General features: G+C 34.4%; 3 protein-coding genes across 3 annotated transcripts; 2 read left to right on the forward strand and 1 right to left on the reverse strand.

Moving 5' to 3' along the window:
* Positions 1–1,187: 1,187 nt before the first annotated feature.
* LOC145091483 (general transcription and DNA repair factor IIH helicase/translocase subunit XPB1) lies at positions 1,188–6,407 on the forward strand. The gene is made up of 20 exons (XM_079029217.1): positions 1,188–1,482; positions 1,621–1,667; positions 1,980–2,055; positions 2,139–2,307; positions 2,398–2,620; positions 2,717–2,773; positions 2,866–3,000; positions 3,119–3,199; positions 3,601–3,688; positions 3,794–4,131; positions 4,216–4,291; positions 4,383–4,576; positions 4,662–4,825; positions 4,918–4,990; positions 5,084–5,197; positions 5,288–5,368; positions 5,448–5,507; positions 5,648–5,731; positions 5,813–5,961; positions 6,048–6,407. The coding sequence occupies exons 1-20, from the start codon at positions 1,473–1,475 to the stop codon at positions 6,130–6,132; spliced, it is 2,304 nt and encodes a 767-aa protein (XP_078885343.1). The 5' UTR covers positions 1,188–1,472; the 3' UTR covers positions 6,133–6,407.
* A 533-nt stretch (positions 6,408–6,940) lies between these two features.
* Positions 6,941–9,330, reverse strand: LOC145091484 (Actin-like ATPase superfamily protein). The gene is made up of 5 exons (XM_079029218.1): positions 9,163–9,330; positions 7,962–8,383; positions 7,761–7,895; positions 7,531–7,686; positions 6,941–7,462 (listed from the first exon to the last, which is right to left on the reverse strand). The coding sequence occupies exons 2-5, from the start codon at positions 8,379–8,381 to the stop codon at positions 7,121–7,123; spliced, it is 1,053 nt and encodes a 350-aa protein (XP_078885344.1). The 5' UTR covers positions 8,382–8,383; positions 9,163–9,330; the 3' UTR covers positions 6,941–7,120.
* A 1,199-nt stretch (positions 9,331–10,529) lies between these two features.
* On the forward strand, positions 10,530–13,382 carry LOC145094270 (uncharacterized). Its single transcript, XM_079032550.1, has 8 exons — positions 10,530–10,804; positions 10,918–10,939; positions 11,959–12,015; positions 12,123–12,204; positions 12,338–12,433; positions 12,527–12,651; positions 12,745–12,763; positions 12,845–13,382. Exons 1-8 carry the CDS (start codon positions 10,702–10,704, stop codon positions 13,211–13,213), a joined length of 873 nt encoding a protein of 290 aa, XP_078888676.1. The 5' UTR covers positions 10,530–10,701; the 3' UTR covers positions 13,214–13,382.
* Positions 13,383–14,164: the final 782 nt, after the last annotated feature.

Raw genomic sequence — 14,164 nt, forward strand, 5'->3', positions numbered from 1 at the left:
ATCAAATACACTTTAAACTAGGTAGCGGAAAAATCGAAACTACGATATACCTAAGTGTACATATAATCTGTAGATCTATGGTTTCATACTAATTACATATACCCTATGAAAACGAAAATACAAAGAAGAATCACATATATCTTTTGCAGTCAAAGACCTTCTTGCACGAGTTCTCGTGCATGTCACCTTGTTTGGATGTAAAAGAGCCAAACCAAAATCTCTCTCTTGGTTCACACCCAATGAACTCAAAGGAGTAGAATAAAAAAATAACTAGGAGGAGAGACAAACTACAAGGAGTGTTCGTCCACAAAGAGGAAGAAAGAAATGACAAAAATTCAAACCAAGAATGAGCAAAAAAGAATGAATCCCTAAGACCCTATTTATAATATTTGATACCTTCCAAAATCCTCAAGCCCATGTAGGATGGATAACCCTAAGAACGAAATTTCATGCTAAGGGAATCTTCATCCACCACCATTCTTTCAAAGGTTTTGGAATATTCCTGATTAATTAACTATTGACTATTTGATATTCAACCATTTTATTAATTAATTCTCAAATGGTTTTTCCAATTAGTTTCTAATTAATTATTAAACCATAATAATTAATAAACTAACTCGTTGTTTATTTATTCCACTTAATTTAAGTTTTGAGGACAACCCAAGATGACTCTGCTATTATTAAAAATATCACCAATAATTAATTAATTACCTTGAACAAATTTCCAATAAAGAGAACATACCTATCCGTTTGGAATTAATTATAATGGTGTAATGAAAAAAAAAATATTGGTCTATTATCAAGTACAAATAAAAAATGAATGATAAAAAAAAAACTACTAATTGTCATTTTATAACCCTACAAATAAATCAAAGTTAACCAAATGAATGTTTTTATAATGCGTAGTCTCCCTTCCATTAATTTTGGTGGAAAGTATGTTTAATGGTAATCGCTGTCCTCTTAAATTCAATTTATATATTATCTTTGAGCATATATAATTTGATTTTGAGGATACTATACTTATATTTACAATTCTAAAAGGATTAGACTAAAACATGTAAATAATAAGCGAGCATCTTTTTGCAAAATTCGGAGTGCAGATCTTATATTTCATTCTTCGTTTGCTAAATCAAAAGTTCCGATTAACAGTTTTCTGAATTAATCGTAAAACTGAAATCAGGGAGCTTATTAGGTTTTTTTTTTCCCATTCTATTAATCTATTCAAATTTTTTTATCTTTTGTTGTTTGTATAAATATCATCGTTGCATTTGTAACTCGCTACTGGATACGGCTGTCCGCATCGCCGACTCACCGAGTCCCTATCGACGAACAAAACCCGGGATATAAGTATAAACTGCAGTTGTCAGCGATTACCTCACTACAATACTACCTGAAAAGATCTTCATCTTCTTCATTTCTCCCAATCCGCACACACGAATTGTTGAATCGATTGACAAATCTAAGAACCGATCATGGGGCACGGTATATTCGGATTTAATTTAGAAAAAATAACCCTAATTTACGATCAACATATAAGGATCGCAATCAAAACACAAAAGCTTGTGTGCACGAATGGCGATAATTAATCTTACTAATCTAACTCTTTGTGTTTGCTCACAGGTGATAAAAGTGGGAGACCTAGCAAGAAGCACAAGTCATCAACCAAGGTTGTTCACAAAAAGAATTTGTTATTTGTTATTATCACCATTCGATTTTATTATTTTTGGGTAGGAGACTTGTTTCATTGTGTTTGATGAACTGAACCTAGGCTACTCATACGAAAAAAATCTGAACTAGACTTGCTCTGTCACTATGTTTGATGCATTGATAACTGAACTAGGGTATCTCATTATCAACGAACATTCAGATTATACTTCAAGTTTCATGGGAAAAACAGAGATGTACTCTAAAGTCAATAAAACATTTCCTACAAAGATTGGGTAAACCTAATGGGCTAATGTATGTGTGTTATGACACAGGAGGACTATAAAGCTGCAGCTTTTGAAGAGGAGGATGCATATTATGTTGAAGAATTTGGTGACGATGATCGTGATGGTATTTTTATCTAATTAGTATTAATACGGATTCTATATCCTCCTTGAGGCAATCTCAATGAATGTTTTCTTGGTTTCTTTAAGGTGATGGAGAAGGAAAAAAGAGAGATTTTACTAAATTGGAACTTAAAGCAGATCATGTCAATCGACCATTATGGGCATGTGCAGATGGCCGGATCTTTCTTGAAACCTTCTCTCCATTGTATAAACAAGCTTATGATTTTCTAATTGCAATTGCAGAACCTGTCTGCAGGTAATATACATCTGCATCTCAACTAATAGCTCATATGGTTTCGTGCATAAAATCTGAGATCTTTTATGTTTGGGGTGTTTGTGCTTATAGGCCAGAGTCGATGCATGAGTACAACCTGACTCCCCACTCACTCTATGCAGCTGTCTCAGTGGGTCTAGAAACTGAAACCATCATATCTGTTTTGAACAAGCTTTCAAAGACCAAGCTTCCTAAGGAGATGATTGATTTCATTCATGCCTCAACATCCAATTATGGAAAAGTAAAGCTTGTACTGAAAAAGAATCGTTACCTAGTTGAATCTCCTTTCCCAGAGGCAAGACTTCTCATCTTTTTTCTTAATCTTTAAACAACAGATTGTGGATATTCAAATATTCAATTGTTAATTTTGTAATTTGATTGGTGCGTACAGGTATTAAAGAGATTGTTAAGTGATGAAGTCATATCTCGAGCGAGGATTTCAAACGAGGTTATAGATTTTCTTTTTAGCTAATGTTATTCCTCTTTTTATGGTGTGTTATACGAGGGATTGATCTTGACTCTGTATATTCTCACATTCAGGGAGACGATGGCTTTGCTGTTAGTAGATCAGTAGGTGAAATTGATGGTAGACATGAGGAACTGCTAACAGAAGCACAGTTGGCAGCTGCAGCTGAAGAAAAAGAAGCTCATTCATTTGAAATTGACCCCGGTCAGGTATATGATATATAGTATCAGTGTCTGATGAAGCTCATCTTATTTTATATCACTTTAAATGATCGAAGAGTGGTTTTTAGAATTACTGCATCATTATTTTAAAAAAATTACTTGACAGGTTGAAAATGTAAAGCAGAGGTGCTTGCCAAATGCTTTAAACTATCCCATGTTGGAGGAGTATGATTTTCGCAATGATACTGTGAGTTATCTCTCATACTTCTATCACATATTTCTTGGTTTATTTAGCAATGAGATTTGTAGGGGTTGTTTCTTCTTTTTCCCATTAAGTCATGTATGGGCAATGATCTCTGTCTGGATAAAGTGTTGTATGTTTCTTTTCTCTAGACTTGATAAACCATCTGAATGAGGCTAAGTGATCATTTTCCCCTTACATTTCACAATCTATTTCATTTTCTAACAACAAAGGGTTGGTGTCTTAATACATTAAGCCTGGTTTTTTTGGCTTAACCCTTTAAACCAACAAGAAAGTCATGTATAGCTGTGCAGATTAAGTGCTTAACCCATAAAGCTCATTAAGTAAAAAAGAAACAACCCCATAGTCTCTTCTACAATTGATAATTACTCATAAGCAAATTGCAGATAAATCCGGATCTTGAGATGGAATTAAAGCCTCAAGCACAACCACGACCTTATCAAGAGAAGAGTCTCAGTAAGATGTTTGGAAATGGTAAGACACCTCACAACCCCTCAAAAAAACTGATTGTAAAAACTTGTTAACATTTGTTGAGAGAGTTTTTTGTTTTTTTTTAATCTCCTGATGTTGATGTTGCAGGAAGAGCAAGGTCTGGGATCATTGTGTTGCCTTGTGGTGCTGGAAAGTCTTTAGTTGGTGTTTCTGCAGCCTGCAGGATTAAGAAGAGTTGCCTTTGTTTAGCAACAAATGCTGTTTCTGTTGACCAATGGGCTTTTCAGTTCAAGTTGTGGTCAAACATTCGTGATGATCATATATGTAGGTTTACATCTGATAGTAAAGAAAGGTTTCGTGGAAATGCTGGAGTTGTTGTCACCACATATAACATGGTTGCTTTTGGTGGTAAAAGATCTGAAGAGTCTGAAAAAATCATTGAAGAAATAAGAAATAGAGAATGGGGTTTGCTACTCATGGACGAGGTACATACACATACACTTTTTGAATAAACAAGACTAAATGACCATTTTACCCTTATATTCCAAAAAAACAAAAACAAATTTCAGGTGCACGTGGTGCCTGCACATATGTTTCGTAAAGTCATTAGCATCACTAAATCTCACTGCAAGCTTGGGCTTACTGGTATATATATGCTTCTGAAATACTAAGGAGTTAATGTTCTTTTGTTCTGAGGTGAGAGTTTTTTTTATATTATATTTTTATTGTTTTGTAGCTACACTTGTTAGAGAGGATGAAAGGATTACGGATTTGAATTTTCTTATCGGTCCGAAATTATACGAGGCAAATTGGTTGGATTTGGTTAAAGGAGGATTCATTGCAAACGTGCAATGTGCTGAAGTGTGGTGTCCAATGACAAAAGAGTTTTTTGCTGAATATCTGAAGAAGGAAAATTCCAAGAAGAAACAGGTATGTATGTATGATGTTATTAGAATAAATAATAATAGTAGCAGTTGATAATTGTGTATGATGTGGTTTGATTTGCACTTTGCAGGCATTATATGTGATGAACCCTAACAAGTTTAGGGCTTGTGAGTTTCTTATTCGGTTCCATGAAGAGCAACGTGGGGATAAGATTATTGTTTTTGCTGACAATCTTTTTGCACTCACGGAATATGCAATGAAGCTCCATAAACCAATGATTTATGGTGCCACAAGGTCCATATATATTTTTGACTACAAAAGAAAAAGAAAAAAAGGCAACCTTTTATCTTTGTTGAATTGAAAAAGTTAATATTTTTGATGTGCAGCCATATTGAAAGGACAAAGATACTGGAGGCTTTCAAAACCAGCAAGACTGTCAACACTGTATTCCTGTCAAAGGTAATGAAATGAATGTTCCAAAAAAATAAAAATATGTTTGTTTGTTTCATGTGTTGACTTTTATTTTTAAAATTTTGTGTTTGTTTGTTGTAGGTGGGAGATAATTCAATAGATATTCCGGAGGCAAATGTAATAATTCAAATTTCATCACATGCTGGTTCCAGACGTCAAGAAGCCCAACGTCTTGGGCGTATTCTCAGGGCTAAGGTTTTTTATTTTTTTAAAAAAAAATTTATTAATTAATTTCTTTTCTATAAATTTTACTTTATTATTGTATTCTGTGGATGTGGAGTGTAGGGTCGTCTGCAGGATAGAATGGCAGGTGGAAAAGAGGAATATAATGCCTTCTTCTACTCCCTAGTATCTACAGATACACAGGTAGGTAGTATATCATATTATTGAAAAACGTATTATAAATCGATGGCTAATCTGACAAACACAATGTATAATGATGCAGGAGATGTACTACTCAACTAAGAGGCAGCAGTTTTTGATCGATCAAGGGTATAGTTTTAAGGTAATTCATTAGTTAGTGTTTTATTCAAAAGAAAAAGAAAAGGGAGATTAATATATATATATATATATATATATATATATATATATATATATATATATATATATATATAATATTACTGTGGTTTTGATTGATGTGAACAGGTGATAACAAGTCTGCCTCCACCAGACACTGGGGCAGAGTTGAGCTATCATCGTCTGGAAGACCAGCTTTCTCTTCTTTCAAATGTGTGTTGGCTTCTTATCTTTTGTTTGTATACTGTTGATACATATGATATGATAAGATATAATGATATATGTATATTGTAGGTGTTAAATGCTGGGGATGATAAGCTAGGGTTGGAAATACTTGAAGATGATACAGATGACATTGCACTACAGAAGGCTCGTGCACGACGTATGATGGGGTCCATGAGTGCCATGTCAGGAGCTAAAGGAATGCTCTATCATGAGTTCAGGTTGGTTTCATGGCCTTTTTTAAAAAAAAAAATTGTGTGTGTGTGTGTGTGTGATATAATAAGTGGTGTGTTTGGGTGGTTTGCAGGAGTGGACAAAAGGGAGGTTTTGGAAAGAGCAAGCCTAAGGATCCGGCAAAGAGACATACACTATTTAAGAAACGTTTTGTATAACTGCAGGCAGGCTTGTTTTATTGTTCTGACTTTTGAGTGCAAAAAGCCATACCAAATGAGTCCGTGGCCTACAAACATGCCATGGTGACATAAATTGTAATGCCCCAAACCAAAACTACATCTACTTAACAAAAACAAAAAAAAAAACTTGTTTTTTTTCTGTAAAGAAATATGAACGCATGGAAGGAACTGTACGCACACTATACTTATTATATTGGTTTTGTTTGTGTTGACAATGGCATATTGGCATGCTTCACTGCCAATCCATTTGAGTACTTACTGTATTTCATAAAACTCTACAAAGATTTTGATTTTGTATTGTATGGACTGTTTAATTGGTTTCAAGTCAAAAAAAATAATAACACTTCTGAATGGGTAAGTGAAGTCTACCATGTCGGGAGATATAGAGGAGTTTTACTTTGAAGGACTTTTATACATGACTCCAAGGTTATCAAGACATTAGTTTCATTCTGTTGCAAAACAATTCTAGTAGCAAATTCATATTTTTATCGTCATTGGAGAATTAGCATTTAAAACAACTCAACTAATAAGATGCTTATGCCAAACTGATCCAAATCCTTTGGCAAAATCAATCCTCTTTTCTAACAAAGCCACTTTAACTTACCAATTTATCTATTTCTATTTGCTTGATTTTTAACCAAAAACATTAACCAATTTCAGGTCTCGTGGTTTATTCTGATTATCAACAAGCTCAGAATTTGGCCTATAAATATTGCATATTGACTAGCCGCATCAAAAATACCAAAAAAAAAAAAATGATGTGTTACAACTGTAAGGAACCAAGAGATTATATAGTATAAAAAACCACCTTAATCAATAAAAATACTATTCTTCAGCCACTCTTTCATGTTGAAGAATTTAATTTCCAGCCTACTGATGATACAACATCTAGTTCAAAATATATTGACTAGAAACAATCATACAAACAAGGGAAAAAAAGAAAAAAAAAATCCAAACCACCCATAGCCTAGGATCCCTGTGTCTTGTGTTCAATGGTGTCCTTGTTATCTCTCCAAACAGCCAACACCTCATCAGTTCTAAACCTCTGAGTAAAAGTGGATTCCTCAAGGGGAGTCGTACTTCCATGAGCAAAAGCAAGAAGACCCGTATAAGCAATCATAGCCCCATTATCAACACAATACCTATCATCAGTTGCAAACAAGTTCCCCCCTCTTTCACCACACATCACTCTCATCATATCCTGCAACCTTTCATTACACCCAACACCACCAACAATCAAAACATCTTTCTTGTCACAGTGCGCCATAGCCCTTTCCGTAATCTCAACAAGCATCGCAAATAACGTCTCCTACAACATTTTCATCATGTCAAAAAACCACACATCTGTCTGTCCCCATTAAGTCAAAACACAAATACCTGCAACGAATAGCATAAATCTGCTGGAGTACAATCATTGTTTTTAAGCTTTTCTTCTGCTGTGGCTTCAATGTAGCTCAATATCCCACTAAAAGACACATCCATTCCTTTCACAACATAAGGAAGGTCTATGAACTTTTCTCCCTTCTTTGCAAGCTGAATCAACAAGAACAAGTGGACCCAATCATTGTAAAGTCAAATTCGATTGATTTCATAAATCATAATCATACCTGCTCAATGTTGTACCCTGGACTCGGATCATTTGATAGCATTAAAACCCTAGCAAACCTGTCCAAGCAGTTACCTATAGCTATATCGATTGTCTCCCCAAATATTCTGTATCTTCCCTCACTATATGCAATCACCTATTTATAAGCAAAAAAGTCAAATAAGTTTTGATAATCATATGGGTCAAATACTCATGGAGTTACCTGTGTGTTTCCACCACTAACATAGAGGACAACAGGATCATCAGCCCCAGTGACGATTCTTCCCATCTCAATATGAGCAACACAGTGATTGACACCTACAATTGGGATCTTCCATAGCTGTGAAAGAACGCGTACAACAATGGCGGAAACCTGCAAGGGTGCACCCATTCCTGGACCTTTTGTGTAACAAAGACAGTCGATGTCCTTTAATGTAATTTGAGCTGTTTCAAGGGCTTCTTTGATTAGGGGAAGGATATGTTGAAAATGGTGTTGGGCAGTTTCACGAGGGAGGAATCCTTGACCTGGTGGGGTGATGTAGGTGTGTCTTGGGTTTGATAAGATTGTGCCATCTAGAGTCACTACACCAACACCAATCTTGTTGGCTGATCCTTCAAATCCCAATGCTATCATTCTTTTCATCTCTGAAAAACACCAATCAATTCACAATTATGATTTCAACTAATGGTCTATCTGTCAATTATGAAGCATAAGAAAGAACCAAAAACAGAAAAAGGAAAGTTTGGTGATGTAAGTTGAGCGATATTTGATAGGTACAAACATGTGTTACTCTAGTTCGTTGGGGAATTTTATCAAACAGTTGGTGTTCATCAAAAAAGATAATCATTATCAGATCATCTCAAGTCTCAACATCACTTCATCTTCCCAACCAGCCAAGGTTCATCAGAAGCAAATATTTATCAACATAAAAGAGGGGTGACAGAAAATGAGAAAACTACCAGGTCAGACTATGGTTTCAATGGCGAAGAGCCATAAATAGCCACAAGCTACCTATATGCTAATGAAATATTTAGGGATAGGCATAAAAATAAAATAAAAGATATCTCAACTATTATAGCAATTATAATCAAGAAAATAATCAAACAAAACATAATGCCGGCTAAATAGAGACTTCACAGTTCATAAGAAAGTAACAGGAAGGAACTTAGGAAGTATAATGATAAAAAAACAAACAAACCAGAACTCAAGAAGTATAAATGTATAATAGACATTGATCAGAACAGGAAGTATAATCATCAAAAGAAACTGCCAACAGGAAGGTCAAATACATGCCAAGTTGCCAACGCTAACACGGAGGCCATATACAGTATAATTAACATTAGATACATGCCAATCGGACCTGAAAGAAAGTGAAAAGACAGCAAAAAGAAAAAAACTATTAGGAATAAACTTCCAATCGGACCTGAGGTGGATGCGTGGTTGCCGGAAGTGAAGCTCTGAATGCCGGAGATGTCGCCGGAGAAAACGCCGTGGACGCCGGTGGGTTCGCCGGAGGTGGAGGCGTGGAGCAGAAGAAGGGCTTAGAGGTCGCAGGTGTAGAGGCGGGAGGTAGAAGCGTACTGATTTCTTATAACGTTAGCCCTAATTTCATTTATTCCCCTTTTTTCCTTTAAAAAAAATAGATAAAATACTATTGTCGCTATTTGGGTCGTTTTCTGTCACTAACACTAAATAACCCCATAGTGGCGTACGGTAATTTGTCATAAATCTGTTACTAATCCGTTGCTAATACTAATGTATGCAAATTACGCATGCCTGTAGATCATAATTACACACTTTGAATTTTAGATATTAGGAGCAGGGGTGTGAAAACTTAATAAAATGTGTTTAAGCATCCTAATGAAGAAGCTGGAGGCACATGGAGCATCAAGACTCTTAATGGAGCATTTAGAGCCAACAATGAATTTTTCCGGTGGTTGAGGCTGAAAACGGGTTTCTTGAGAGGGAGAGAGAGAGAGAGGAAGTGAGCATTTTTAATTTTAATTAACAAAAAACAGTAACATAAATAAAAAAAACAAATATAAGGGATATAATAGTCTTTTTAAATATATAGAGACCAAATTACTAAAAAGATCCAAAATTAAATCACCGATACATTATTAAACTTTTTTGAACAAAAACCATAATTTTAGGTTCTCATTTCACCATTGGGTGGATTTTCAACAAAATATAATTATATCGAGTTCTACGTGTTATTCAATGTGACATTCAATATGACATAATTTGTTTACTTATACGTATTTATATCTATCGGTTGTTGGCATGACATCATCTATGATATCTAATATAACATAACTATGAAATTGAAATTTATTCTAATGGCATAATGAAAACTCGAAAAAAAAATGACAGTACATATAAAAGATAAATGGCCAAACAACAAAATGAATACTATTTTTGTATTTTATGACCCTTCAAATAATTATATATAGAAATTAAAACTAAACAAATGAATGATTTATAAAATATAACTATACAAATTTGGTTTATAAAATATAACTTTACAAATTTTTATTTTATCAATTACATTAATTTGGTGAAAAGTAAGGCTTACAATATTCATTGTTATCCTCGTAATTTCAATTTTTATAATATCTTTGAGCATATATCATTTGATTTGGAGGGTACCGTGCCCGTGCTTAAACTTACAATTCTAGAAGGACTAAATTAAAACATGTACATAAGAAGCGGGTGTCTTTTGCAAAATTCGAAGTGCGGGATCTTAAATTTCATTCTCTCGTTTGCTAGATCAAAAGTTCCGATTAACCGTTTTCTGAATCAATCGTAAAACTGAAATCAGGAGAGCTTAGGGCTTTTTTCCCATTCTATTCAAATTTATTTTCTTTTGTTCCTTACTACATCGACTGTGAAAAAGTCGCCAATTCGATTTGGTATCTCATCGTTGCATTTGTAACTCGATCGGCTTTGAAAGGAATCGACAATGCCGTCCGGTGAAGAGCAGGTGCATTTGATGAAGCAGCGTCAGAGCTTCCGGAACCTATGGCACACAGATCTCATGAGCACCATGGCTGCCGATACTCCGTGTAATTTAGTCTATTTGACCCTCAATTTCCTTATAATTTCATCATATATCTGCTTAATTTTGTAAATTCGTTCTAATTCGTCTGACCTTTGTGTGTGTTTTGTGCTGTTCTAGATTGCTGCTTTGCTTTGTTCTGGTAAGATTCTTGCTCCGATCTTTGTTATTTAGATCTTTGATCTATTTTATTCTATTATCATTTGGCCAAATGTGATTGTTCTCAAAATTGTAGTCAATATGGTTAATTTGTAAATGCAATTCCGTGGAATACAAGAAAATAGAAAAGGAGAGAGATTCTGTCTGATGATTAAGAAGGACGACGAATCTCTCTTGTGTATGAAAAACGTTACAGAAAAGAAAACTAACCTAACGTCCATACACTCTGTTTGTTCCTACCAAATATAACTGATATTCAAACTAATAGTTACCGTTTAGTCCCTATACTATCTAAGTATGTCAAATATTTTGAAAAGATTATCCTCCAATCCTTCCTGTACTTGATATAACACAACACTAGGACACGAAAATCCAATCATAAGTTCATAATGAGACTTCAATTAGTGTCATATCATAATCCATGTATAAAATATACATACGATTCACAAAGGGCTAGAGATTAGATATACCTTATTTCTTTATTGGAGCTTATATAAGTTGTTTTCATCCCATAAAATTAACCTCTCTAGAAATATCTCCTCTGGTTTAGACTTTAGATTGCATTGACAGTAACATGGTTTTGCATATATATACATCTTCTTAGAGGTCTCATTAAGTTCACAAAAATGGGTTTGGTGTCACTTGATGCAGTTATCATGCTTAATTTGTTTTTACAGGTCTTTAAAGTTTGTTAACTATTGAAATTATTGCATGCTGATATATAGGGGTTTAAGGTTGAGTTTGTTGTTGAATTCTAGTCCACTTCCCTCTATGAATCTTTTCATTGTCCTGTTAATTTGGCACCTACAATGATTGTGAATGTGTCATTAATTAACATCGTCTACTCTCTCATTGCGCATTATTAACATCCATAAGCCTTTAGCGACATCATTAATTATGATACTGGTGCTAAGATTAGTCTCTTTTTTACCCTTTTCTTTTCTTCTTGTATTTTGGTAAAGATATTTCATGTATTATATAATTAAACACTAATAATGGCAGCGGACCATGTGCGTCATACTTGCTTCGTAAGCGAGCTCTCTATGGTGACATGTCAAGGTAAACAAATGCTTAATTTCTCCATCACCCATGCAACCTCAAATTAAAGTATATGTATATTTAATGTACATATATAATTATATATTTCTTGCATTTGCATGTTCCAGATATCGATGCTGTGGTGGATATATGCCCTGCAGTGGCAAGTGTGGAGAACGTAAATGTCCAAAATTTTGCCTTTGCGCAGAGGTATATATTCATATTCTATTTCTTAAAATCCTACGTATACGTACTCATGGATTATATATTAATTACAAATACACAATAAAAACACTTGTAGTTTTAACATGTTTTGTTCTTGTAAATTATTTATCTTGATCAGGTCTTCTTCTGCTTTGGGAACTCGGTAGCATCCACTCGCTTTATGCTGCAAGACGAGTTTCACATTCAAACAACCAAATGCGATAACTGTATCATTGTACGCATACTAGCTAATCTCTTTAATTAATTTCTCAAAACCTTTTTATGATCTGTTTAATATTGTATATAACTATAATTATTAATTAATTAGGGTTGCATGGTTTGCCTCCAACAAATTGCTTGTATATTTTCCATCATCGCTTGCCTTCTTGGAAGCGAGGAACTCAGTGACGCGTCTCAGTTGCTCAATTGCTTAGCCGATCTCGTTTTTTGCACGTACGTAATTTCTTCCCTCCTCTTTCAACTATTCCAATTTTTTTGCTTCTACATATATATGTATATATTCTAAATGGTATCTTGCTTTTGTAGGGTTTGCACATGCATGCAGGTAATATAATATTCTATCTTTAATTATGGTTACTATGAATTGAAGGGAGGAAGTTGATATATATAATTATTAATTTTGCAGACACAACACAAGGTTGAATTAGACAAACGAGATGGGAAATTTGGGATCCGTCCGATGGATGTTCCACCGATCCAGGAAATGTCAAGGATCGATCAGCCATATCCGCCCCATGTCCACCAGTACGGACCACCGTCCTATGGTTACCCTCTACAGCACCAACACCAACATCATCAACCTGGGCATGGCTACCCACATATGTATCCTCCGCCATCTGGCTACCCACCTGCCGGTTATCCACCACCACAAGGCTACCCTCCATATCCACCTCCACAAGGCTACCCACCTTATGCTTCTCCACCTCCACCTCATCATCAAGGCAACCAACCACCAACCAACCAACAACCTCCAGGACCAGGTCAATATAAGTAAATCATTGCCTGCCTTCACCTTTAAAACCGTTTTTGACTTGATAATTAAGATCATTCTTGAATCTTGATGAGACTAAATTCTTTTCTTTCATTTAATTTCTATACATTGATAGTAAACTTTGGTTTACTTCAAATTTAATTTCTCAACATAGATTCATTACGGCTCTACATTTTGTTACATTGAATTTTGAATAATTTTCATTTTGAGATGTACTACGTTGATGTTCTTAATTTACTGGCATAACTTTCAAATTAAAGACACTCTTTATTGTGATTGTTGTCGAATATATCTGCATTTAATACTGGATTCCGTGTCAAACAAACTAATAGAGGGTTTAGGTTGAAATCCCATAGTCACATTTTGTCACAATAACGGATTTTTTTTTTCCAAATTTTGGGTCACTTTTAAATTTGACTTTGTTTGTTTGTTAGTCTGTGATTAAGGGTATAACACTGTACAGCTGTACAACAAGAGTTTATAAAGGACCTTCATCGACAAAAAAAAGTTCTAGTAAACATCAAATGCATGGTTAGTTTATTATAGCTTTATGTCCATTTGGCCATTAAAGTGTTATAGTCATTAACCATTTTATAACTAATTAATTAATTTTTTTTTTGAGAAGAGCATGCTACTTACTTTCTGATTCATTGGACCATTACACGGTACTATAGCAAAACGAGAGTGTTTTTATCACATTTGATCGTTAAAATGTTGCTTATTTACCTTTTTGACCATTAGAGCTTTTGAAAGAATAAACAAGTCCCTTCATATTTTGATTTCACGACCATTCTTATTTTTTCAATTTTAAACTATTATTATTATAGAAAGTTCTCAATGCATTATCCTTCCATGTTAAAAATCATTATATCATTTTTATGTCTATTAAAACTGTTATATTTTTTAATTTTAGTTAAATTAATCTTTTGCAACTAAATAACCCAAAAAGCCAAG

The sequence above is a fragment of the Lactuca serriola genome, chromosome 3 (genome assembly GCF_051521515.1).
Source record: "Lactuca serriola cultivar US96UC23 chromosome 3, Lser_US96UC23_V15, whole genome shotgun sequence".
Classification (NCBI taxonomy): domain Eukaryota; kingdom Viridiplantae; phylum Streptophyta; class Magnoliopsida; order Asterales; family Asteraceae; genus Lactuca; species Lactuca serriola.

Coding starts and splice junctions, on each gene's coding strand:
- LOC145094270 (XM_079032550.1), top strand. CDS start 10,702: ATGCCGTCCGGTGAAGAGCAGGTGCATTTGATGAAGCAGCGTCAGAGC. Junction 12,205..12,337: donor AATTTTGCCTTTGCGCAGAG/GTATATATTCAT, acceptor TATCTTGATCAG/GTCTTCTTCTGCTTTGGGAA. Junction 12,434..12,526: donor AATGCGATAACTGTATCATT/GTACGCATACTA, acceptor TTAATTAATTAG/GGTTGCATGGTTTGCCTCCA.
- LOC145091483 (XM_079029217.1), top strand. Junction 3,001..3,118: donor TTGAAATTGACCCCGGTCAG/GTATATGATATA, acceptor ATTACTTGACAG/GTTGAAAATGTAAAGCAGAG. Junction 5,962..6,047: donor ATGCTCTATCATGAGTTCAG/GTTGGTTTCATG, acceptor GGTGGTTTGCAG/GAGTGGACAAAAGGGAGGTT.
- LOC145091484 (XM_079029218.1), bottom strand. CDS start 8,381: ATGAAAAGAATGATAGCATTGGGATTTGAAGGATCAGCCAACAAGATT. Junction 7,896..7,961: donor TTAGTGGTGGAAACACACAG/GTAACTCCATGA, acceptor GCTTATAAATAG/GTGATTGCATATAGTGAGGG. Junction 7,687..7,760: donor CAGGGTACAACATTGAGCAG/GTATGATTATGA, acceptor TTGTTGATTCAG/CTTGCAAAGAAGGGAGAAAA.